Source organism: Phoca vitulina, unplaced genomic scaffold (assembly GCF_004348235.1).
Source record: "Phoca vitulina isolate PV1807 unplaced genomic scaffold, GSC_HSeal_1.0 scaffold3, whole genome shotgun sequence".
Classification (NCBI taxonomy): domain Eukaryota; kingdom Metazoa; phylum Chordata; class Mammalia; order Carnivora; family Phocidae; genus Phoca; species Phoca vitulina.
Genome location: NW_022589706.1, coordinates 28,736,051 through 28,762,124, shown reverse-complemented (window position 1 = coordinate 28,762,124; position 26,074 = coordinate 28,736,051). Strand labels below are relative to the sequence as shown.

The following is a 26,074-nucleotide window of genomic DNA, read 5'->3' as shown; positions in this document are numbered from 1 at the left end:
TATTTTTCATTTTTAGAGTCATATTCTATCCCTTCATTGTAGTCAACCTTATTTTTGGTATATATATAAGTTGTTCTCTCTTTAAAATTTTGGGATAGTTTCTTCTAACAGACCCAAATATACCTTAAATCTCTAGTGTATGGCATTGTTCTAGTTTCCTGCCTGATCACATTCTCTCCCTTTTTTTTTTCTTAATTTCTCTTCTTTCTTTTTTCAACCAACTTCTTATCTTATCCATTCCTTTTATAAAATCTTTTATAATTTTCATCTTTACAGTCATATTCCATCCCTTCATCGTATTTGCCCTTATTTTTGTACATATATAAGTTTTTCTTTCTTTAAAATTTTGGGAGGCAGTTTCTTCTAACAGGCCAAAATATGCCCCAAATCTAGTATGTAGCACTGATCTATTCACCAGCCTGATCATATTTGATCATATTCTTTTTTCTTTTTCTTTTTCTTTTTTCTTTCTTTCCCTTTCTTTTCCCCCAGTTTCGGGGCTCTTCTGATTTGTTTAGTGTATATTTTTCTGGGGTCGTTGTTACCCTTTTAGCATTTTGTTCTCTCATTCATCTATTGTCCTCTGGACAAAATGACAAGACGGAAAAACTCACCTCAAAAAAAAAGAACAAGAGGCAGTACTGACTGCCAGGGACCTAATCAATATGGACATTAGTAAGATATCAAAACTAGAGTTCAGAATGACGATTATAAAGATACTAGCTGGGCTTGAAAAAAGCATGTAAGATACTAGAGAAACCCTTTTTGGAGAAATAAAAGAACTAAAATCTAACCAAGTTGAAATCAAAAGGCTATTAATGAGGTGCAATAAAAAATGGAGGCTCTAACTGCTAGGGTAAATGAGGCAGAAGAGGGAATTAGTGATATAGAAGACCAAATGATGGAGACTAAAGAAGCTGAGAAAAAGAGAGATAAACAACTACTGGATCATGAGGGCAGAATTCAAGAGATAAGTGATACCATAAGATGAAACAATATTAGAATAATTGGGATCCCAGAAGAAGAAGAAAGAGAGAGAGGGGCAGAAGGTATATTGGAGCAAATTATAGCAGAGAACTTCCTTAATTTTGGGAAGGAAACAGGCATCAAAATCCAGGAGGCACAGAGAACGCCCCTCAAAATCAATAAAAATAGGTCAACACCCCAACATCTAATAGTAAAACTTAGAAATCTCAGAGACAAAGAGAAAATCCTGAAAGCAGCTTGGGACAAGAGATCCGTAACCTACAATGGTAGAAACATTAGATTGGCAACAGACCTATCCACAGAGACCTGGCAGGCCAGAAAGGACTGGCATGATATATTAAGGGTACTAAATGAGAAAAATATGCAGCCAAGAATACTATATCCAGCTAGGCTGTCATTGAAAATAGAAGGAGAGATAAACAGCTTCCAGGACAAACAAAAACTAAAAGAATTTGCAAACACCAAACCAGCCCTATGAGAAATACTGAAAGGGGTCCTCTAAGCAAAGAGAGAGCCTAAAAGTAACATAGACCAAAAAGGAACAGAGACAGTATACAGTAACAGTCACCTTACAGGCAGTACAATGGCACTAAATTCATATCTTTCAATAGTTACCCTGAATGTAAATGGGCTAAATGCCCCACTCAAAAGACACAGGGTATCAGATTGGATAAAAAAACAAGACCCATCGATATGATGCCTGCAAGAGACTCATTTTAGAACCAAAGACACCCCCAGATTGAAAGTGAGGGGGTGGAAAACCATGTACCATGCTAATGGACACCAAAAGAAAGCTGGGGTGGCAATCCTTATATCAGACAAATTAGATTTCAAACCAAAGACTATAATAAGAGATGAGGAAGGCCACTATATCATACTTAAAGGGTCTATCCAACAAGAAGATCTAACAATTATAAATATCTATGCCCCTAACATAGGAGCAGCCAATTATATAAGCCAATTAATAACAAAAGCAAAGAAACACATTGACAACAATACAATAATAGTGGGGGACTTTAACACCCCCCTCACTGAAATGGACAGATCATCTAAGCAAAAGATCAACAAGGAAATAAAGACTTTAAATGACACACTGGACCAAATGGACTTCACAGATATATCCAGAACATTCCATCCCAAAGCAACAGAATACACATTCTTCTCTAGTGCCCATGGAACATTCTCCAGAATAGATCACATCCTAGGTCACAAATCAGGTCTCAACCAGTACCAAAAGATTGGGATCACTCCCTGCATATTTTCCGACCACAATGCTTTGAAACTAGAACTCAATCACAAGAGGAAAGTCGGAAAGAACTCAAATACATGGACGCTAAAGAGCATACTACTAAAGAATGAATGGGTCAACCAGGAAATTAAAGAAGAATTAAAAAAAATTCATGGAAACAAATGAAAATGAAAACACAACTGTTCAAAATCTTTGGGATGCAGCAAAGGTGGTCCTAAGAGGAAAGTATATAGCAATACAAGCCTTTCTCAAGAAACAAGAAAGGTCTCAAATACACAACCTAACCCTACACGTAAAGGAGCGGGAGAAAGAACAGTAAATAAAGCCTAAACCCAACAGGAGAAGAGAAATAATAAAGATCAGAGCAGAAATCAATGAAATAGAAACCAAAAGAACAGAACAGATCAACGAAACTAGGAGCTGGTTCTTTCAAAGAATTAATAAGATTGATAAACCCCTGGCGAGACTTATCAAAAAGAAAAGAGAAATGACCCAAATAAATAAAATCATGAATGAGAGAGGAGAGATCACAACGAACACCAAAGACATACAAACAATTATAAGAGCATATTATGAGCAACTATACGCCAGCAAATTAGATAATCTGGAAGGAATGGATGCATTCCTAGGGATGTATAAACTACCAAAACTGAACCAGGAAGAAATAGAAAACCTGAACAGACCCATAACCACTAAGGAAATTGAAGCAGTAATCAAAAATCTCCCAACAAACAAGAGCCCAGGGCCAGACAGCTTCCCAGGGGAATTCTACCAAACATTTAAAGAAGAATTAATACCTATTCTTCTGAAACTGTTCCAAAAAATAGAAATGGAAGGAAAACTTCCAAACTCATTTTATGAGGCCAGCATTACCTTGATCCCAAAATCAGACAAAGAGCCCATCAAAAAGGAGAATTACAGACCAATATCCCTGATGAACATGGATGCAAAAATTCTCACCAAAATACTAGCCAATAGGATCCAACAGTACATTAAAAGGATTATTCACCACGACCAAGTGGGATTTATTCCTGGGTTGCAAGGTTGGTTCAACATCGCAAATCAATCAATGTGATACAATACATTAATAAAAGAGAGAACAAGAACCATATAATCCTCTCAATAGATGCAGAAAAAGCATTTGACAAAGTACAGCATCCTTTCTTGATCAAAACTCTTTAGAGTATAGGGATAGAGGGCACATACCTCAATATCATAAAAGCCATCTATGAAAAACCCACAGCGAATATCATTCTCAATGGGGAAAAACTGAGAGCTTTCCCCCTAAGGTCAGGAACACGGCAGGGATGTCCACTATCATCACTGCTATTCAACATAGTACTAGAAGTCCTAGCCACAGCAATCAGACAACAGAAAGAAATAAAAGGCATCCGAATCAGCAAAGAAGAAGTCAAACTCTCACTCTTTGCAGATGATATGATACTTCATGTGGAAAACCCAAAAAACTCCACCCCAAACTGCTAGAACTCATACAGGAATTCAGTAAAGTGGCAGGATATAAAATCAATGCAAGAAATCAGTTGCATTTCTATACACCAACAAGACAGAAGAAAGAGAAATTAAGGAGTCGATCCCATTTACAATTGCATCCAAAACCATAAGATACCTAGGAATAAATCTAACCAAAGAGGCAAAGAATCTGTACTCAGAAAACTATAAAATATTCATGAAAGAAATTGAGGAAGACACAAAGAAATGGAAAAACGTTCCTGCTCATGGATTGGAAGAACAAATATTGTGAAAATGTCTATGCTACCTAGAGCAATCTACACATTTAATGCAATCCCTATCAAAATACCATCCACTTTTTTCAAAGAAATGGAACAAATAATCCTAAAATTTGTATGGAACCAGAAGAGACCCCAAATAGCCAGAGGAATGTTGAAAAAAAAAAGCAAAACTGGTGGCATCACAATTCCGGACTTCAAGCTCTATTACAAAGCTGTCATCATCCAGACAGTATGGTACTGGCACAAAAACAGACATATCAATGGAACAGAATAGAAAACCCAGAAATGGACCCTTAACTCTATGGTCAACTAATCTTCGACAAAGCAGGAAAGAATGTCCAATGGAAAAAAGACAGTCTTGTCAACAAATGGTGTTGGGAAAATTGGACAGCCACATGCAGAAGAATGAAACTGGACCATTTCCTTACACCACACACAAAAATAGATTCAAAATGGATGAAAGACCTAAATGTGAGACAGGAGTCCATCAAAATCCTAGAGGAGAACACAGGCAGCAACCTCTTCAACCTCAGCCGCAGCAACTTCTTCCTAGAAACATTGCCAAAGGCAAGGGAAGCAAGGGCAAAAATAAATTATTGGGACTTCATCAAGATAAAAAGCTTTTGCACAGCAAAGGAAACAGTCAACAAAACCAAAAGACAACTGACAGAATGGGAGAAGATATTTGCAAATGACATATCAGATAAAGGGCTAGTATCCAAAATCTATAAAGAACTTATCAAACTCAACACCCAAAGAACAAAGAATCCAATCAAGAAATGGGCAGAAAACATGAACAGACATTTTTCCAAAGAAGACATCCAAATGGCCAACAGATACATGAAAAAGTGCTCAACATTGCTCAGCATCAGGGAAATCCAAATCAAACTAAAATGAGATACCACCTCACACCAGTCAGAATGGCTAAAATTAACAAGTCAGGAAATGACAGATGTTGGCAAGGATGCGGAGAAAGGGGAACCCTCCTACACTGTTGGTGGGAATGCAAGCTGGTGCAGCCACTCTGGAAAACAGTATGGCGGTTCCTCAAAAAGTTGAAAACAGAGCTACCCTATGACCCAGCAATGGCACTACTGGGTATTTACCCCAAAGATACAAATGTAGTGATCCGAAGGGGTACATGCACCCCAATGTTTATAGCAGCAATGTCCACAATAGCCAAACTATGAAAGAGCCAAGATGCCCATCAACAGATGAATGGATAAAGAAGATGTGTATACACACACACACACACACACACACACACACACACACACAGGAATATTATGCAGCCATCAAAAAACCCTGAAATCTTGCCATTTGCAACAACGCAGATGGAACTAGAGGGTATTATACGAAGCGAAAGAAGTCAATCAGAAAAAGACATGTATCATATGATCTCACTGATATGAGGAATTCTTAATCTCAGGAAACAAACCAAGGTTTGCTGGAGTGGTGGGTGGAGGGAAGGGATGGGGTGGCTGGGTGATAGACATTGGGGAGGGTATGTGCTATGGTGAGTGCTGTGAATTGTGTAAGACTCATGAATCACAGACCTGTACCTCTGAAACAAATAATACATTATATGTTAAAAAAAGAAAGAAGAAGAAGATAGTAGGAAGGGAAAAATGAAGGGGGGGAATCAGAGGGGGAGACGAACCATGAGAGACGATGGACTCTGAGAAACAAACTGAGGGTTCTAGAGGGGAGGGGGGTGGAGGGATGGGTTAGCCTGGTGATGGGTATTAAAGAGGGCACGTATTGAATGGAGCACTGGGTGTTATACGCAAACAATGAATCATGGAACACTACATCAAAAACTAATGATGTAATGTATGCTGATTAACATAACATAATAAAATAAAATTAAAATTAAATAAAATAAAGTAAAATAGAAAAAAAGAAATCCAATAATGTTGCTTCTTTTTTTCTGTTTTTGCTGCCCCTGTATAGATATGCATCTCCTCAGATATTTATATCAGTTGCTGATTGAAAGAAATTTTATGTAGTGAAAGAGGTGTGGAGGGGCGCGGGGTGGCTCAGTAGGTTAGGCGACTGCCTTGGGCTCAGGTCATGATCCCAGGATCCTGGGATCGAGCCCTGCATCGGGCTCCCTGCTCAGCGGGAAGCCTGCTTCTCCCTCTCCCACTCCCCCTGCTTGTGTTCCCTCTCACGCTGTCTCTCTCTCTCTCAGTCAATTAAATAAATAAATAAAATCTTTAAAAAAAAAAGAAAGAAAGAAGTGTGGAGTTTAGTCAGACAAATCTGAAGTTAAATTTGGTTTCTGTCACTTACTAGCTGTGTGAGCTCAGGTGTATTAATGAATCTCTCTTCTCAGCCTGCTTTCTCATCTGTAGAACGTGGCTGACTTACGTTGCTACTAAGGTGGTGACTACCAGCCATGTGTGCAAAATACTTAGCCCAGTGCCTGGCACCTGGCAGACACTCACTCTAGGCTAGTTATTGTCAAGTGGCCAACAGTGTAGTCTTGATAAGATTAAGGAACCTTCATGAATCTGTATCAAGTCCTTCCCAGTTCTGATTATTCCACAACAGAAAAGAAAAACAACTGGTTAGCATCACCATGAAGATCCAATGATTTTTCTTGATCTCATAGAAAATGTTTAATAAATGAGAATACAGGACTTATTCTTGACCCATAATCAGCATTTTCACAGTAAGACTCTAACTGAATAATAACCCTCAAGGATAACCTTGAATGAGAAATGGGAAAAAGATACCATGTAAGAGTCAAGTACAACCGGAGTGGTGTATGTGGCTACAGAAAGCTTAATAAGATCAAGATTCTTGTTTACTCAGGGGCACCTGGGTGGCTCAGTCAGTTAAGCATCTGATTCTTGATTCCGATTCAGGTAGTGATCTCAGGGTCGTGAGATTGAACCCGTATCAGGCTCCTCAGGGAACGTGGAGCCTGCGTGAGATTCTCTCTCTCCCTCTCCCTTAGCCCCTCCCCTCCCCACTCACACATGCGCTCTCTCCAAAAGAAAAAAAAAAATTCTTATTTACTCAGTAGAATGAGAACTTTTCACCTAACAATGTGTTTCCGTGTGAACATGTGACCTGCATGAGGGGGAGAGAGAGAGAGGAAGGAAGGGATGGGGGGTGAAGAGAGAGGGGGAGAGAGAGGGAAACAGAGAGGGAGAACATAGATGGGGCACTTGGGGGAGGAGAGGGAAGGTTATCAAACATTAAGACTTCTAAGGGTATAATAAAATTAGATTTGTGTAGTGCTATCTATCTCCTAATGTCACAGAACTACAGCAAGGGACACTAAAAACAATTACATAATACATTAATGCACATCAAAAATAAATTAATATAAAGGGGTGAGTTACTATTCTATATCACACATGTGAGATGTTTCTGAGTACACACCACTTTTAATTAAATAGCCTTTCCAAATACCTATATGGTTCGAATTTACCATAAGCGCTATCAACTGGATTATTCAATCATTACACATAAAAATTGGAGCTATGAAGCCTAGAAAAATACATGTGTTGTGTATATGGGGGGGAATAAGTACACAGAGAAATAATTTTCCAAATTTCCAGATAGCAAACATTTCAGACTGAATTTTAATATATTTCAATCACACAAAAAGTAATTTAAAGCATATATACAGTTATAAAGATTTTTGTATAAATATACAACATCAGATTGAGGATAAAAACCAAATCCAAATGCTATTAGGATAACCAGACACACATTTCTTCTGTAAATGGAATACCCTGTGGCTACTAATCACTTCTCCATAGCTGTAAGATGGACCGTGATGATGAAAATGCAAGCAGATACGGCCTTTCCTCGGCATCCTTGATCCGGAAGGCCACCCCCTGCTATAACGTGAGCACGATCACCTGTTTGCCAGCAACCCGCTGTATACACAGCCAGAGCCTCTACGTGTTACACTGTAGTTCTGGAATTCCTAAGCTTCAATCTAAAATGAACCCACTAGCTACAGGACAGAACCTAAACTCCTTATCATGATACACTCGGGTATGAATAATTTAACCTGAACCAACTCCTCAGTCCTCAATTCCCACCGTTCCCATCCATGAATCTATGCCTGGCCACCCACGGAACTATTTTTGCCCCTCCTGATATCATGCCACATCCCCCCGCCCCCCGCCTTCTCTCCCTCTGTCTCTCCAGCCAGTAGGGCTTGGACTCTGCAATCAGATTATCTGGGTTCAAATTGTGCTTCCACCAATTACTAGCTATGCGATATTAGGTTATTTAGCTTTTCTAAACTCTAGGAATTAGGAACTAGTACCTAACTTACGGGAATTGTTGCAAAGATACTTTTGAAAATGTACTTCAAAGTCAGGCTATTCAAGAAGTGATAAGAATTTTTAAAAAGAAGTGATAATAATTATTATGCCTATTCTTTTAATATTGTTAACTAAGAAATGTGATCAGACCTGGGCTATGGAGATTAAAAGAGAGCTTCCACCCTTAAGTAACTTATAATTTGGTGGTATAATAGACATATAAACAAACAATTATAGTACATGATGAATGCTGTAAGATACACAGATAAAGAAGAAAGTAAATGTAACAGAAAAAGAACAAGAATAAGCCCAAAGGGACTTCTAAGAGGAGGAGAAACTTAAACTGTTAGAAGAGGAGCAAGAATTTTCCAGACCACAAGAGAAGACACAGACAGCATGAGTTTTCCAGACTACAAAGGGAAAAAAGACACACAGACAGAGGGCAGAGGACCCTGAAGATACAGAGATGTTAAAGAGCAAAGCATATTTTAGAGTATGGGGTGGTGACAGATCCAGGTCTCACATCACAAAAAGTCTTATGTACCATGCATAGGAAGTGAGAATTTTTTCTGCAGGAAATGGAAGGCCATTTAAGCATAGAGGAATATCAATTTATTTATGAACAATTATTTGTGTTCTTACTATATTCCAGGCACTGTTTTATGTGCCAGAAACAAAAGGATAAGCAAGGAAGATACTGTTTCTGACATCACAAAGTGTAGAGTCTGGTAAGGGGAGATAAAGCAATTATTTTTAAATGTCATAAGTATTCATGACAAGGGAAGGCAGGATACTATGGTGGCACAAGGGAGGGGCACTGCCATGGGAGTCAAGAAAAGTTTCCCGGGAGTTACATTTAGGCTAAGCCATAAGGGTAGAAGTAGGAGTTAGCCAGGAGTAAGGGAGGGGTGTGAGATGAGCTATCCAGTGTTCCAAGTAGAAGAAGCATCATATATGAAAGTATCTGCCAATTCTGAAATATGTGCCTGAGATGATGAGAGATATGCAGAGCTTACGATGACTCATGGGCCATGGGGAACAAAAATGGAAATTTGAGCATGCCAACTTTATAGGAGGGGGGCTTTGATAAAGTCCCCAGGCTTTGGATGGGGTCACCAAATGACAACCCTAGGAATAAAGTAAAAAGGAGTAACTGGGGGCGCCTGGGTGGCTCAGTCGGTTAAGCGTCTGCCTTCGGCTCAGGTCATGATCTCAGGGTCCTGGGATCGAGCCCTGCATCGGGCTCCTTGTTCAGCGGGGAGCCTGCTTCTCCCTCTCCCTCTGCCTCTCCCCCTGCTTGTTCTCTCTCTGATAAATAAACAAACAAACAAATAAAAATCTTAAAAAAAAAAAAAGGACTTGCTGGCCTTCATGAGGACTGAAGCACAGCTTCCAATCACTTCAGTCCCAGATTAGACTACGTCACCTGGGTTTGTTAGTGCCCCAGGTCTAGCTGTGACCTTCCAGTAGCAAAGTGAATGCTGCCTCTAAAGGAGGGTACCAATATCCTGGGCCTCAAATGAAATAAACTAATATACAATATAAAATTATGTCTATATAATGTGTCCCAGGAAACTTTATATCTATAAATAATGGCAAAAAGAATTATTCCCAATGTTTCCATTAATTATTCTATGTAATTAGAAGTTTATTGGATTTCTAAATATAATAAAGGAGTTGCAGTTCTTTTACAGAAAAAAAGGAATAAGATTTTCATATTTATTCCTATAGAGCATTGGAAAAACATAATTGAGAAAAAAAGTGGATAGAAGGTAAACAGAAATATGTTTCAATGTAATTGGGTAATACATAAATACAAAAGAAAATATCCAAATCACTTGCTTATAATAGGTTTTATTCTCTTATTTTCATAAGGAACCATGTGGGTTATTTTGGATAAGTCAGTGATGGTTCATCATGTAGTGGAGAAATGCAATTTGCTAAGAATAAAATAACAAAGAGAAACCTATATTTTAAGAATATCGTGGCTCCGTCACAACCACACATGTGAAAAAAAGGCATATTTCCTATATGTTTTTGTGTTGCTTTCCTTAAGTCAGGGAATGTTATTCTGACTACCAGCTGATCATGGCAGGGTTATGATTGTACCTAGTTAATGGGAAGTTCTTGCTCTTGGTCGACACATTTAGCATACCAATGTTTCCATTTATAGTAGAAACCTAGGGTTTGCATTCTAAGCACTGCTTCCCTTCTGGGAATAGAAATCCCTCTCTCCCGAAAAATGTTCCTCTCCTCCCTCCATTCATAGAATTTTCTTGGAACGGGTCCCTGAGTGACTCAGTCTCCTTGGCCACAGCTGATTGGTAGAGGGTGGGCACTTGACTCAAGGCAGGGTCAAGCAATTTTTGGATGTAGGAAGAGAGAATCAAGCCAGTCTTTCTAGTGTTGGTGCTGTAAGATGTAAAGCTCCTGAGTTGTCAGCAACCAAGTTTCCCATTCTGGGAACAAAGAAAGAAAAGAAGGAAGTCAAAGCACACAGAGAAGCAGAGACTAGAGTCAGAGAATCCTGATGATATTTAAGTCATAGGATTTAGTTAGTGGAAGCATAGCCACATCACTGCCCTTCCTGCCATCTTGATGTTCAATCTTCCATAAAATACCTTATAATAAATTCTTTCTTTTGCCTAATCTTATTTGAGTTGGGGTACTGTGTCAGTTGCCAGAATTGAATTCTAATACACCATTTTCCTTCAGTTGATTTTCTTATTTTTTAATTGATGTATAATTGACCTATAATATCCTATGAGTGAAACTACAGGTATATATCATAGTGAGTCAATATTTTTAGACATTATGAAATGATCCCCACGTTAAGTCTAGTTCATCCATCACCGAATGGTGATTAGAATTAGAATATTATTGACTATATTCCCTATATTGTATATTATATCCCATGACTTATTTATCTTATAACTAGAAGTTTGTACTTCTTAACCCCCTTCACCCATTTGCTCACCCCAACCCTCCACGCTCTGGTAACCAACAGTTTGTTTCCTGTATCTATGAATCTATTTCTGTTTTGTTTGTTCATTTGTTTTGTTTTTTAGATTCCACATATAAGTGAAAGCTATTTGTCTTTCTTTGACTTATTTCACTTAGCATAACACACTCTAGGTCCATTCACGTAGTTGCAAATGGCAAGATTTCATTCTTTTTTATGGCTGAGTTTTATGTGTATCTATCTATATGTATCCCACACATATCTATGTGTATTTATATATATCCCATCTTCATCCATTTATCTATTGCTTCCACATCGTGGCTATTGTAAGTAATGCTGCCGTGAACATAGGGGTGCATATACCTCTTCAAATTGGTGTTTTCATTTTCATTGGATAAACATCCAGCAGTGAAATTGCTGGATCATATAGTAGTTCTATTTTTACTTTTTGAGGACCCTCCATACTGTTTTCCATAGTGGCTGCACTAATTTATATTCCCACCAACAGCGTACAAGGATTTGCTTTTCTCCACTTCTCTACATCCTTGCCAACACTTGTTATTTTTTGTCTTTTTGGTAATAGCCAATCTGACAGGTATCTCATTATGGTTTTGAATTACATTTCCCTGATAAGTAGTGATGTTGAACATCTTTTCATGTGCCTACTGACCATCTATATGCCTTCTTTGGAAAAATGTCTATTCAAGTCCTTTCCCCTTTTTTTAATTGGTTGTGTTTTTTTATATTAAGTTGTGTAAGTTCTTTATATATTTTGGACATTAACCCTTTACTGCATGTATGATATGCAAATATCTTCTCCCATTCAGTAGGTTGTCTTTTTGTTTTGTTGATGATTTCTTTCTCTGTGTAAAAGCTTTTTTTTTTTTTAGCTTTTGTTTATTTATTTTAGCTTTTGTTGCCCTTGCCTGAGGAGACTCATGCAAACAAATATTGCTGATGCCAAAGACTTACTGCCTATGTTTTTTCCTAGGAGTTCTATGGTTTCCAGTCTTAACACTCAAGTCTTTAATCCATTTCAAATTTATTTTTGTATATTGTGTATATGTGGTTCTTTAAACATAAATTGAATATTTTCTTTTTTTAAGATTTTATTTATTTATTTTAGAGAGAGGGGGCGTGCATATATGTGAGCGAAGGGAGTGGCAGAGGGAGAGGGAGAGAATCCCAAGCAGACTCCGTGCTGAGCGCAGAGCCCAACATGGGGCTCCATCCCACTATGCCAAGATTACAACCCCAGCAGAACCCAAGAGTCGGACACCCAACCAACTGAGCTACCCAGGCACGCCTAAATTGAATATTTTCTTAATGCCAAAAGATAATCTTCAATCAATTACTTGAATTTCTCATACAAATATAAAATCAGACATCATACTGACAACTGTTTCAGAATATTCACTAATTAAGCAAAATAGGCTAAGAGTTTCCAAAGAAGAGGTGGAAAGAATATGAGATATAAAAACCCATGAATAAGTATTTGGGGACCATTTTGGCAAATGAGAAACTGGAACATTATAGGGATGGAGAGAATTGGGGGAGACAAGAAAAGAGACATATCTGAAAAATGTAATGAATCCCCAAAGTGCCTGATTGGTTTTAACATTTAAAAATCATTCAATATAAATTACCTTACCACTTAAATAGAATAAAGAAGAAAAGACAAATTATCATTCAGCCTTCCAAAATTCCGATCTCTGTTTCCTTAGTGAGACTACCGTTTTCCTCTTGGGCTGCCCCGCCCCTTCCTGTACTGCATTTGGAAAGTACCGCTAGGCATAAAGCCAGGACTATTCTAATGCTCACCTCATTTGTATTCATTCTCTCAGGGATCCAGTTTCTGTGCTGTATCTTGTCTAATGCCCCAAATCTTTGCCTCATATATTTTGTCCAGTTTTCTAGTTGCTACAGCAGGAGGATAAGTCAAATTCAAGACACTCTCTTATGACCAAAGAATTACATTTTAAAAATACTGCTCTACCTGCCATGTAGAATAGATTGTGGGAAAGTATGAGTTATAGGCAGGGAGATCAATAAGGAAGCTAGTGTAGCAAGCTGGTGGCTTGGATTTGGAAGGTAGTAGTGGAAATGGAAAGTAGACAGATGAAGCATGTTTTCCAGTTGGAGTTACAGCATTAGGTATGGTATGGGCACAGGAAAGGGGAGGCAAGAAGTATCAAGGATGATGTCCAGGTTAATGTTTGTGCCGTAATGTAATGTGGAAGACTTCAGGAGCAATAGTTTTGGGTGGTTTGGAAGGATGGACTACTAATTCTTTCCCCTCCTGCTCCCTCTCTAGTCTTTTATTTTTTTTTTAAGATTCATTTATTTATTTATTTGAGAGAGAGAGAAACAGCATGACAGGGGAGAGGGTCAGAGGGAGAAGCAGGCTCCCTGATGAGCAGGGAGCCCGATGTGGGGCTCGATCCCAGGACTCTGGGATCATGACTTGAGCCGAAGGCAGACGCTTAACCTACTGAGCCACCCAGGCGCACCCCCCCCCCCCCCCCCCCCGTCTTTCACTGCTCATTCTCCAATTCTGCCTCACAAAAGTCCAACAAATTATTTGGTAGAAACTGATTTTTGGACTAGTGTGAGGGCATGGGGAGTGAGAGAGGAAATGGCTATGGTATCTTTTTATTTAACCCATGCACATAGTATTAAAAACATGATTGAGGTGGTGCCTGGGTGGTTCAGTCATTAAGCGTCTGCCTTCAGCTCAGGTCATGGTCCCAGGGTCCTGGGATCGAGCCCCGCATCGGGCTCCCTGCTCTGCAGGAAGCCTGCTTCTCCCTCTCCCACTCCCCCTGCTTGTGTTCTCTCTCTCACTGTGTTTCTCTCTGTCAAATAAATAAACAAAATCTTTAATAATAATAATAATAAAATAAAAACATGATTGATTTTTATACAAGGAATGAGTTCTTAAGGACCCTGCATATGTCCAAAATGGTAATAGGTATCATCTTATATTGTATCTCCAAAGCCATGAACAAATAAAAGGACAAGACACAAGTTGGTACATAGAGTATAAAACACAAGGATCTCTGATAGAGATGATAACAACAACAAAGATCAAACAGAATTTTCATACGAAGGAAATCATTCTTATTCAGTTTCTTGCTAAATAACTACTTCTCTCACCTCTTAAAATTGGTTTTTATCCTCTCAGTAGAAACATACTAAGGTATACTTCAAGCTTACAAAGATTCTACTTCCCTGGGGACAACAGCACCCAGCCCTAAGCCCCCGGAGATCTATAGAGGTTGATCTACAGGTCAGTATTCTGTCTGAGCTCAGAATCCCACTCTATTGGCTATGACGGATTGGCCCAAAGGAATGCACCCAAACCCCATGGAGCCAATCAAACTTCTGGGTAACCTAGAATTTAGAATTGGGGTATGGAGATGATAAAATAAGTTAGTCTAAATGAAGAAACTAAAACACAACTGTAACATGTAAGCTCAGGAACTGGGATGCAAGAGTAGGGCTTCTTCCATATAGACTAGAGAAGCAGAGAAGGCAGATATGCAGAGAAAAAGAGAATGGAGCAGATACTAAGAGAGAAGCTGAGATAAAAAGATTAAAAAGCAGAGATAAACAAAGTCCTAACATCTTTCCAATTCCTGACTTCATCCCCTTTCTGAGTCTTTGAGTTGCATGAGACATCCCCGTATCTTTTTAAGAACACTTTCCATTTTTGCTCAAGCTAACTGAAGATGGCCTCTATTACTTGAAAGCTAAGACTCTTGATTAAAACACATTTTGATTAAATACATTAAAACACATCTTGATTAAAATTCATTTCTCCTGGGACTCCTGGGTGGCTCAGTTGGTTGAGTGTCTACCTTCGGCTGGGATCTTGATCTCAGAGTCCTGGGATCGAGTCCCACATTGGGCTCCTTGCTCAGCGGGGAGCCTGCTTCTCCCTCAGCCTGCTTCTCCCCCTGCTTATGCTCTCTCTCACAAATAAATAAAGTCTTTAAAAATAAATAAAATAAAATACATTTCTCCTATAGCATATTATGAATTGAGTATAGTACATATTGGTTAACTGATTGGTTAACTGATTAATTTGGGAATAAGATTTGCATTATATAAACCTTTATTGGTTTCTGTAAGGGGAAAAACTCTTGGCACTGACAAGAATGTAACCAATATGTGTTAAGGCAGGAGGTAGCATGGTATTTGGGGAAAGGGAAAAATCTGGGGAATCAGGAATCCTTAGACAGTAATATCTTCTGGCTCCTTTGGCCTCCTGAGCCATGGTCCTTGCTTGTCCTATTCACTGTCTTGCTAGCATTCAACTAAAAATCTACTGATGATGAAAGCATAGTCTGGTCTTTCTTATTTGGTTAGAGCCCAGTGGCTTTCCTGGCTGACTCAGGCTAACCTCAGTTCTCATTAGGCTCACTGAGACTAAGCTGGGACTTGCATCAATGTCTCTTGAGTCCTGACTAAGTCAAACAGAAACTGAGGGAAGCTCAGCAAAGCTGAAACTCTAAGCCTGTCCCATAGCATATTGCTCCACCAATTTTTTTCTGATGTATTTGGATGCCTGTCCTGTAAGGCAGTTTGCCCAGTAGTGGGATGGGCAGTGAGGTGGTGGCCCAGAAACCCACACAGTAAATGGGGTGACATCCTTACTTATCTAACACAGAGAGTAGATACCTCTGATTGCTTTTGCTCATCTCCAACTTACAATTTCTTATGGCTACATCTGACAGGAGATATGACTATGTCTTAACTTTAATCTTGCAGAGTACTTCCGCCCAACCCCACTATCCTAAGTGGAAGGACTCTGGATGGAGTCAGCCTTCCTGAATTTGAATTCTGGCCCCTCCCTTCTTGAATCTGTAGCCTTAGGGAGGTTCCTGTAACCTGTGTGCACCTCAGTTTTTCCATGTGTTAAAATACAGGTTGCTAACAGTATCCTCCTCAGAGGGTTGTTACTAAAGAGCTCCTTACAACAGTGATTGACACATATTAAGTGCTCCATAACTGTAAGTTATTATTATTACTCCATTATCTTAGTCCTCTGGCCTCATAATTTAAGTGAAACTGCTTGAATTTCCCATAACAATATAAAATCAGATACCATACTGATAACTGTTTCAGATTATTCACTAGGGAAAAATCTTCCTACAAGACTGTTGTTATTGCTATATTCTGCTTTCCATTAAGGTTCAACAACATGATAACAAAAGCCCTAACAGTAGTACTTAACATTTATTGACCATTTATTATGTGTGTGGTTCTAAGCTAAGCATTTCACGTGCATTAGTTTAATTAATTTTCCCAACCACCTTTTTAGGTAAGTACTATTATTATCCCCATAGTAAGTTTCTGCCAAGATTTAAGCTAAAAAGAAAACAAGTTTAAAACTTGTTAGTTTGTTCTTAACTACGTAGAAGTTTGTTTGTTTGTTTTTAATTTGGCAAAGTAGTGGGTTCTTATCTCCTGTTGGAATTTTCTCATTTGATACATGTTAGATTTTTTTTTAAAGAGCTATAAACAGAGCTAAGTAAATAAATAATAGCTGTTTCAAATGAAGTTGTATTTATGTGTGTGCTAAAACTTTATTAGGAATTTTTCATGATTTTTCACATATTTACAAGCTGGATCTTACAATTCAAGCTTTCAAAAACAACTTGATTTTAAACAGAATATTTAACTTGTTCAAGACTGTTTGTAAAGGAACTCAAGAAACATGAACTTTTATGTTTTTCCTCTATAAATTTTTGACACTTATCTACACATCATATGGTATACAATTTTACCAATAATTATTTCATATAAAATATCCTTTGCACTTTAACAATTACCTGTTAAGAAGGTTCTCTACTTCTTGAACTTCTGCTATGGGCTCTTCATTATCAGAAAAGAGACGAGCTTGAAATTTTCTATCTTGGAAATCATACAGCATCACAATAATAAGACTGCTCAAATGATCTGGCTACCAAGGGGAAACACACATAAAGGAAAGTACACAAACAATATCTAATAGCAGTATTCTCCATTCCATTATTTTTTCATAAGAGAGCAGAAATATGACTATTTTTACATAGTCTGGTTGTATTGGGAGATAGAGAAGGACTTCCAAATTGAAAAAAGAAAATCCAGTAAAAATATAAATGTTGTAAAAGAGACAATTTTTGCTATGTTCATCACAAAGAAAGGACTAGGCAGTATTAGAAGTAGGAAAGAGTTCAGGATGTGTTTTGAAGAGGTCTCAGCATTAAGCAAACTAGTTTTGATTTAAATCTAAAAGCTTTTTTAGTACTTTCTAAATAACAATCATGAGATAGCTAATTATATAAAAGTTGTCTACTTACTATTGTGGTACTTGGGAAGATATAGCTGTCTATTAACATAGTTTCCAAAATATCTTGAACTGCAAGACAAGGAAAATGTCTGTTACTGAAAATACCAAAGCTGAAAATGAAAACTTTGGAATCAAAATACACTTTAGACAATACCACCAAATACTTTTACTTTCCTATCTAAAATATACCTCAATTCTTGACAAAGACTCAAATTATAATTACATGATGAATACTTGTCATCTTTATGAATCCTGGACCCTTAGGACCCAGGTTCCACATGAAATCCTAGTCAAAGGAGCATTATCTGAATAGCTAAAGTAACAATAAAGGAATTCTAACCTTTAATTTATGTCCTTTGAAAAACACTAAAGAGGATCTAATTTAAATGTCTTATCATTTTTATGTATTGCTGGATTCAATTTGCTAATATTTTATTTAGGAGTTTTGTCCTATGTTTATGCTCATGAAGAATATTGGTCTGTCATTTTCTTTTCTTGTAATAGCCTTGCCAATGTTGGGATCAGGGTTACGCTGGCTTTGTAAAGTAAGTGGGAAGTGTTCCCTCTTCCTATGTTCTTTCAAAGAGTTTGTGGTAGATCAGTATTATTTCTTACTGAAATATTTGGTAGGACTCAGTAGTGAAGACATTAATAACATTTAATCTAAGACCCAAATGACAAGGAGTTAGACATGGCAAGATCTGAGAGGAGAGAGCATTCCGGGCAGAGAGAGAATTGCAAAGGTACTAGGTGGAAACAAGTGGACACATTGAAAAAACTCCACAGGGTGCAGTTACAACTACTTAAACTATATACACACCATGTAACAAATGTTTTAATCAGTTGGGCAAAAAGCTAAGCTAGCTAGCTTCAATTCATTCAACCTACTAAATGCACAGCACACACTGCATTTGTTTTTATTTGGGAGATGGGAAAACTAAAAAGAAGTGACTAATGGGAGCACAGACTCCAGTTTCCACAGGAAATCCCTTTGGAAATCATGATCCGTATTTGAGCCACCAATTATGGCTGCATTATACAAGGCAATATCCCCATTTCACTTATAAGGAAAATAAGCTTTAGTTTTACAACCTCAGTACTTGCAAACCAATTCCTATCTACTTCATAGGTTTTCAGCATGGGTCCCAATTTTTATCACAGAAAATATAGTCATCATACGAAAAAGAATGAAGGAGTTTAAAGGAAGCAGATCTGCACAGGTCACAGAATTTTGAGCAATGGAGACGCTTAACTCCTAAGAAATAGGAGAGGCAGAATGAAAAAACGATGCTTTTGCCAACATTGCATTTTTCCTTCGGGGGCTCTGGTCTAAACTGATAGCATCTCTGGGCTGCCTTTGATACCATGCGGAATGCATTACTTCTGCGTATCTACACTGTATGTAACATTCTCCCATAGTAATATCAACATTAATAGTCACTGTATACTTTAGTTGGTGCTTACTATGTGCTACACCTTGTTCTAAGTGCTTTCCATATATTCCTTGAACCCTCATAACAACCCTGTGAATTAGGTATCATTATTAACCCTATTTTATAGATTAGGAAACGAGGGAAAGAGCGGTTAAGTAAGATGTTTGTAGTCACACAAATCAGGGATTCAAACCCAGACAGTCTGGCACCAAACTGCATGTTCTTTACCACAACATTATGCTGCCTTTCTTCATCTTCCTCTTAATAACAAACCGGAGTGGCTAAAATGAAACACATTGCCAATGACTAATTTGAGTTGTCAGGATTTACTTGAAGATTGTAAACCTTGCCTATCCTACCTAGTTTGGCACAATATCTTGAATTCTTATTTCCTTTTCCCCACTAACTAACGCCTGTTCTCTTCAGTCTGTTGAAGAGAACTCTTAATCCCCACTCCTCAGGTTTTCACCATGGAAGGGTCTTCCCTCTGCTTGTGTCTGCAGGACGGGCAGTAGAGAGGTCTACACTTCAGCTGAGTCATGGCTTAGATGAGAAGTCTCTAATTCAGTAGTAAAGTATTTGCAAGCCACTTGCCTGGAGATCTAAGGCCATGTCCCCAAACACCTTTTTTTTACTCTCTCAGTGGTTCCAAAATCAAGTGTAAAGGAGGAGTACTATTTATTGGACCCCTAAAATTCACATAGCCCATCTTGTCATCCCTCCCATTCTGGAAGAAAGGTGGAAGATGTTCCTTCTTTTGACTCTCCTCTAGGTTCTCCCTCTTTATTTTTATTATGTTTTCATAGAGTTTCCTTCATGTGAGGGATCTCTAGAATCTTCACTTCAAGAATGTCAAATCAGATAGATGCAGTTTGTGTGTGTGTGGAAGGAGGGAAACAAAATTTAAGTATTTTTTGGCAAAACTAGTAAGACTATCCAGTAACATTCTGAAAGAATATTTGAAAGATGTAAACAACAGGGAAAGGAAGCTAGCATCACCAAATACAAAATCATTATACAATTAAAGTAACATGGAACCATAAAAAACTAGGATTTAGGGATGGGGTTGCTATTCTATCACCCTTTTCAACCAGATGAAATACTTCCTCTTTTCAACCTTCTTCCTGCTAGTTCCTTAGACACATCATTTAATCTCTTCTTGAGCTTCCTTCAATTTTTCATCTGCAAAATGAGAATCTTGCATCTCAAAGGACTGGTATATCAAATGTATGAACTGTTTTTTGAATTACAAAGAGCTATGCAAATACACGGTATTATTATTGTCATTCAAGAAAATTGCTTTAACCTCTTACATGAAACCAGAGCTTATGAGGTTATTGATCTAGATCATTTTCCTAATGAATCACTATGCAATCAAGAATTAACTCAGCAGGCGGGGCACCTGGGGGGCTCAGACTGTTAAGACTTCAAGACTCTTGATTTCCCCTCAGGTCCTGATCTCATGACCCAGCCCTAGCCCTAGCCCTGGGTCCGGCTCCATGCTGGTCGGGGCGTCTGCTAGTCTCCCTCTGCCCCTCCCCCCATTCATGCACAGGCACGCGCATGCTTGCTTGCTCTCTCTCAAATAAATAAATAAATAAATAAATAAAATAAAAACCTTAAAAAAAAAATTAACTCAGCAGGCCTGGGTGGCCAAACCCTGAACATTCCGAGGAAAGAGTAGGAAAGAGTAGGCCCTTCCAGCTCCTAGGAGATAAGCTCTATAAGCCTTCGGAATATCTTGCCTGATAAAAGTGTCCTTGTTTACGTGGGTACTGGGCAACACAGTATCAGTGTGGCCTAGAGATTGAGTAAGGTCAGCCACAAGAGGACTCCTATCTACATGACTGATCCCAATAAACACCCTGGGCAGCAGGGCTTGGGTGAGCTTCGCTATACTTCCACACTATCTTCTACAAACTACAATACTTCATTTGTGTTGTCATACATTGTTGCTAAGAGAATTAAGCAGTGCCCATGGACTCCATTGGAAAAAGACAATAGGAAACTTGTACCAGGTCCCTCCTGGACTCTGTCCTATGCACCTTTTTCTGGTGTTGATTTTAAATAACCTTCCACTGTAATAAACTATAACCATGAGTATCATAGCTTTGCTGAGTTCTGTGAGTCTTTCCAGTGAATCACTGACCCTGAGGGTGGTCTTGGGCACCCCATCTATAATTACTAATTCCCAAGCCATAATCAAACCATACATTAAGCATTTCCTAGGTTTTTCACTGACAGGTTTAAAAGATTCTGAAATGAGCAGGTTAATGCCACAGTCAGTTCCTGGGACTGCAAAGTTCACCAACTACTATATAAACCTAGAGAGGCTGGAGAAAGAATTAAGCCAGGAATAAGAGCAACAATTTCAGGGAAATCTTTTTCTTCAAGTGTTCTTTTTTCTTTATTTGTGGTTCATTAGTTTATTTCTTTTTTTTATTTCTTAAGAAATCATTTTCCAGATTTTCTTCTTTTTTAATATTTAGAATTCCTTGAAACATCCAGAGATTCTTTGAAAAAAAACAACAACAACAAATTGGCTGCTAGTACTCTACTTCTTTGATAGAAATAAACTTAAAAGGAATAGGCTACTCTTCATTACCTTCTTTAACAGAAAAATTGACTTTGGGGCTATTTAGTAAAACAGGAGTAGTGGTTGTCTTCACCTTAAAAAAACATACTGAACCCTTTAAACCTTTAAAAGGTTAATCAGATAAATACACTCTGTGCTTTGAAAGAGCTTATACACAAAAGACATCAACAAAGAGCAAACAATAAAACTGAAAAACAACACAACCAAAGGAATATACTTAACATTTATATAATTAAGGACTTTTCTCTGTCATTTTTTTTCTTCTTGTACTTCCACAGAAAAAAAAAGGTAATATGATCTAATTACCTATTCACAAATTCACCAATAAAAGGGACCATTACCCAAGCTCTCTTTAGTTTGTACATTAACCTTTTCAGCATTATTGCTCCTATAAAACCAGAGAAAAAAATCCAGAATTTTATTTTCTGAACTGTGATTCCCTGAACCTATACTGTATAAGCCAAATATGAGTTTATAAAATATCATGTGAAAGTATTGGTAGAACACTGATAATAGAGAAGATAAAAGTGAAATGCACAGGGCATTCCACATTTTAAAGCAAAATATCAGGCTCTTAATTATCTTAGAAACTTAATGCATTTAGAAATTCTGGTTTTATTCTATTTGAACATTCAGAAATTATTCAGATAAGTTAAGCAAGATATTATTATTATTATTATAAGAATATAATATTTGTACCAAGTAAACAATGAAAGACATTTTAGTATTTGAACTCATATTAGAATTAGAATTTTAAAAATGAACATTTCAAGCAAAAGCAGGTTTGTAAAGTCCTATGACAATACTTTATCAGAATAGGATTTTCTGGGTCATTAAAAAATATCAAATAGTCACAAGGCCCTTTCATAAAACGGAAATAAAGATCGAGAGAAAGAAAAAGATAATCTAGTACACATATCACTATAGCATGAGCATCTAATTAATGTGTTAATCTTATATAGAATAATTTCAGGTTTTTAGTATTGATTTCTAAAGGTAGGATTCACTATTCCATTAGGAAAACAGTCTATAATAGAATTTTGGCATTAACGTTAAATACCAACTAATTAACATAGATGCCCAGTCTGCCTTTCATTGTTGCAAGGAGAAAACGTAAAAATGTTCATTTGGCTCATTATTTAAAGTGCAACAGCTTGTCTTTAAAACTACTTGGTCTTTAAAACTAATTTTAAACATTAAAGCAGGTGGAAGGAATGGATGAAACAATCTGAAACATTACACTGGAAAAGAAAAATGGTTAAGACAGATTTAAAAAGTAAAAAAAAAACCTCAAGCAGGAGAAAACAAATGAAAACTAAAGAGAAGTTGCCTCTTTTTTTTCTTTTTTTAATTTTATTTATTTGACAGAGAGAGACACAGTGAGAGAGGGAACACAAGCAGGGGGAGTGGGAGAGGGAGAAGCAGGCTTCCCGCAGAGCAGGGAGCCCGATGGGGGCTTGATCCCAGGACTCTGGGATCATGACCTGAGCTGAAGGCAGATGCTTAACAACTGAGCCACCCAGGTGCCCCAAGAAGTTGCCTCTTAACATCAAATTTTTCTCTATGTTGACAAATTCCTGGCTTCAGAGTTGAGCTGCATCATGTCTGCAAACTACCAATATATATATATATTCACGTCTAAGTAATTAATGGATCATTTTAGTTCAACTGAGCAATTGTTAACTGCCTATGTGCAAGGATGTAGAAGGCCCAGGAAGTACTATTACTAAGGAAATACATGAAAATTACTGTGCCCTTTCAAGTTGTCTCTTTAGGAAGGGCACATGCTCATCATTTCAGCCATGTGGCTAATACTCTTAAGTATTTCTGGAACTTCTTTTTTGGAACTATATTCAGTCAGTTTACAAACCAATAAAGTTCATAGCTAGTACAAAAACAAACACCTCCAGACCCTTTGACTGCTTGCTCTCACAGTATCTGGTTCTGTCCCAGAGTTAGCTCCATACTCAGAAGCTGATAAAGTTAACCACCACTGAGGGAGTCTAAAACATTGCATCTTAAACCCTGGAGGCAAATTAGAAAGGGGCATTCTACAGAAGTTTGGAGGAATAAATTTATGAGCTCCTAAAATTAAGGCTACTGGTTACGAATGGGATCACCTTAATTGGCGTTGATTTAATTTTGATATTCATTTTGAATATATTACACCTTTTTTTCTTATTCCATCTCTGTTCCTCTCCCCTACCCTCTTACTGGTTTTTATATTTGTGAAAGTTCATACACGGATATACAAGATGTCAACACAGAAAATGCAAAGAGATAACCCAAGGAGAGGGAACCTGTACTTGGGATACTTCAGTGGATTCTTAATTCTTCCTGTGAGTGGAATCGTTTCCTTCAATTTCATGACTGTGCATTACATCTATCTACGGCCAGGCAGGGAGCTAGGCCTAGGCAGATCTGCCGTGAAAAAAACAGTTCTGGCCTGAAAGAACTTAGTTTACTGGAACTCTCCTGATTCCTTGACATTTGCCACTGACCAAAGATAGGCTTATGCGTAAAAACAAAACCTGGTGCGCAGGAAGGGGCGGCGGGGGCGGGGGCGTGGGGGGGTGGGATTGCACTCCCCAAATTCTCTCCTTATTTTCTTTTAGTGCTGATCTTTAAGGCTGGTACTACTCACACTTCAGGGCACTGAAAGCCAGCTCATAGGACGACCGCTGAAGGGCTTCATCCTCAGACTCGGGCAAGGACCGCAAGGGTTCATTCCCATACTTTATTAAGACTTGCTCTGGTGACTTTTCGATTCGAATGCCCTGAAAAATGTTTGCGGCCATAACGTAAACGGAGTCCGGATAGCCCGTTTTTTCGGGTAAACCAGGTGAATTTTTTTCGCTGGGTGATGCGTCACCTGATGGCGCCAGGGAAGCGAGTTGGGAGATAACCTCCGTATTTTTTTCGTTCGAAAACTCTAGTTCACTTGTGGCATGAAGCATGTTTGCCCTTTGACTGTGGTCGGTAACTCAAGGCTGAATCACCACTCAGATGTTCCAGGAAATGGTTTTCCTTGTACCGTAAGCATCGTCTCTGTGAAAAGAAAAGGTTATCTCGGTAAATCACTATTTATGCGGGACCCGCTTGGTGGCCCACTTCGTTGTGGCGTTAAAGACTAAGAGGTGGCATCTCCTGGCGGATCCGAGCGCCCCGTACTTGGGGCCGGCCAAGACCCAACCAAACGTCCACACACTCAGAAAGGGAAGGGGGTGGGGAGGCGGTTGGGACTTGGCTCCCAAGCGACCTTTCCCGAGGCTCGTTTGGGGGCAGGGCCCCCCCACGAGCCGCGTCTGTGGCCCCACGGGCGCCCCCTTACCCCGGAGGGCGGATGTTTCCCGGGGCTTCGGGGACGGAGACGCGGCAGCCGCCGCCGCACTTGGGGCACCGGAGGCTGGTGTCTGAGCAGTGGCCTCGGGAGCCCGGGGACGGCGGGGCGGCGGCAGTTTGGTTCCAATGCAGCCTCTCCCACCGGCCTGGTTTGCGGCAGGGGGAGTCGCGACCTCCGGCGCTCGCTTCGCGGCGGTTCCCGAAAGCAGGGCGCGCCTTCTGGCTTCTCCGGGTCACGCACAGCGGCCCTAGGCGGACGCGGCGGCGGAGCGGGGTGGAGCGCGGCGCCGGTGGACCCGCGGCTCAGGCCCCGCAAGGGTCGGCCTCTCGCGCTCGGCCGGCCGGGACCCGGGTCTCCGTGGCAACCGGGAGCGGGCCGGACGCCGCTCGAGGGCTGTTCCCGCGGGATTCGGCCGGCGCCGCCTCTCCCCCGGGCTAGCTGCCCTTCCTTCCGAGTGCCGTGACGCCTGTGCCAGCCCCTCCTTGAAGCCGAAGACCCCTTGCACGTGGGACCGCTCGGTCCCGAGGGTCGTCGACCTCCCCAGAACCACACGTGGCCGCCTCTTTTCCGACCCGTCCCGGGCGGTCTCCTGGAAAGCAAGAATTTTGTGTCGCTGACAGCAGCCGCCCTGGCGCGTGTAGCAGGGGCGCAGGAAATGTTACAACGGATGGATGTAGAGAGCTACTGAAAAAAAGGGGGGGGGGTGGAGACGAGCCTACTTTATTTCCATACTCTTTAGAACAGTGGCTATCACATTAGACAGATTCCTACAGGGCAAGTTGGGTAAAGGTCTTTGCCAACTTAAGACTAAGTCCCTCCTTTCCAGGAATTGCCAAAGAAAGCCTTGGTTGAAATGGACCCGCAAACGATCAAATTTGCCTCCCTCCATCCCCCAATTATAGCATGGAACTGGGAACAAATATAAACCTCCCCAAAGGGTTTTAATATGGCTACTTTAAATTTTTTTAAATATTTTTATTTATTTATTGAGAGATAATGATAGCGTGAGAGGGGGGAGAGTCAGAGGGAAAAGCAGACTCCCTGCTGAGCAGGGAGCCCGATGTGGGACTTGATCCCGGGACTCCAGGGTCCTGACCTGAGCGGAAGGCAGCCGCTTAAGC

The 26,074-nt window shown here is 39.4% G+C and overlaps 1 protein-coding gene across 1 annotated transcript in view; it reads right to left on the bottom strand.

Moving 5' to 3' along the window:
• NSUN7 (NOP2/Sun RNA methyltransferase family member 7) overlaps positions 1–25,278 on the bottom strand; it is a 62,275-nt gene extending 36,997 nt beyond the window's left edge. Inside the window, exons 1-4 of the mRNA XM_032400236.1 lie at positions 24,942–25,278; positions 24,255–24,658; positions 17,592–17,650; positions 17,082–17,212 (exon numbers count right to left, since the gene is read on the bottom strand). Of these exons, the coding sequence (XP_032256127.1) occupies positions 17,082–17,212; positions 17,592–17,650; positions 24,255–24,567 (503 nt within the window). The 5' untranslated portion in view covers positions 24,568–24,658; positions 24,942–25,278. The remainder of the gene's footprint in view (positions 1–17,081; positions 17,213–17,591; positions 17,651–24,254; positions 24,659–24,941) is intronic.
• Positions 25,279–26,074: the final 796 nt, after the last annotated feature.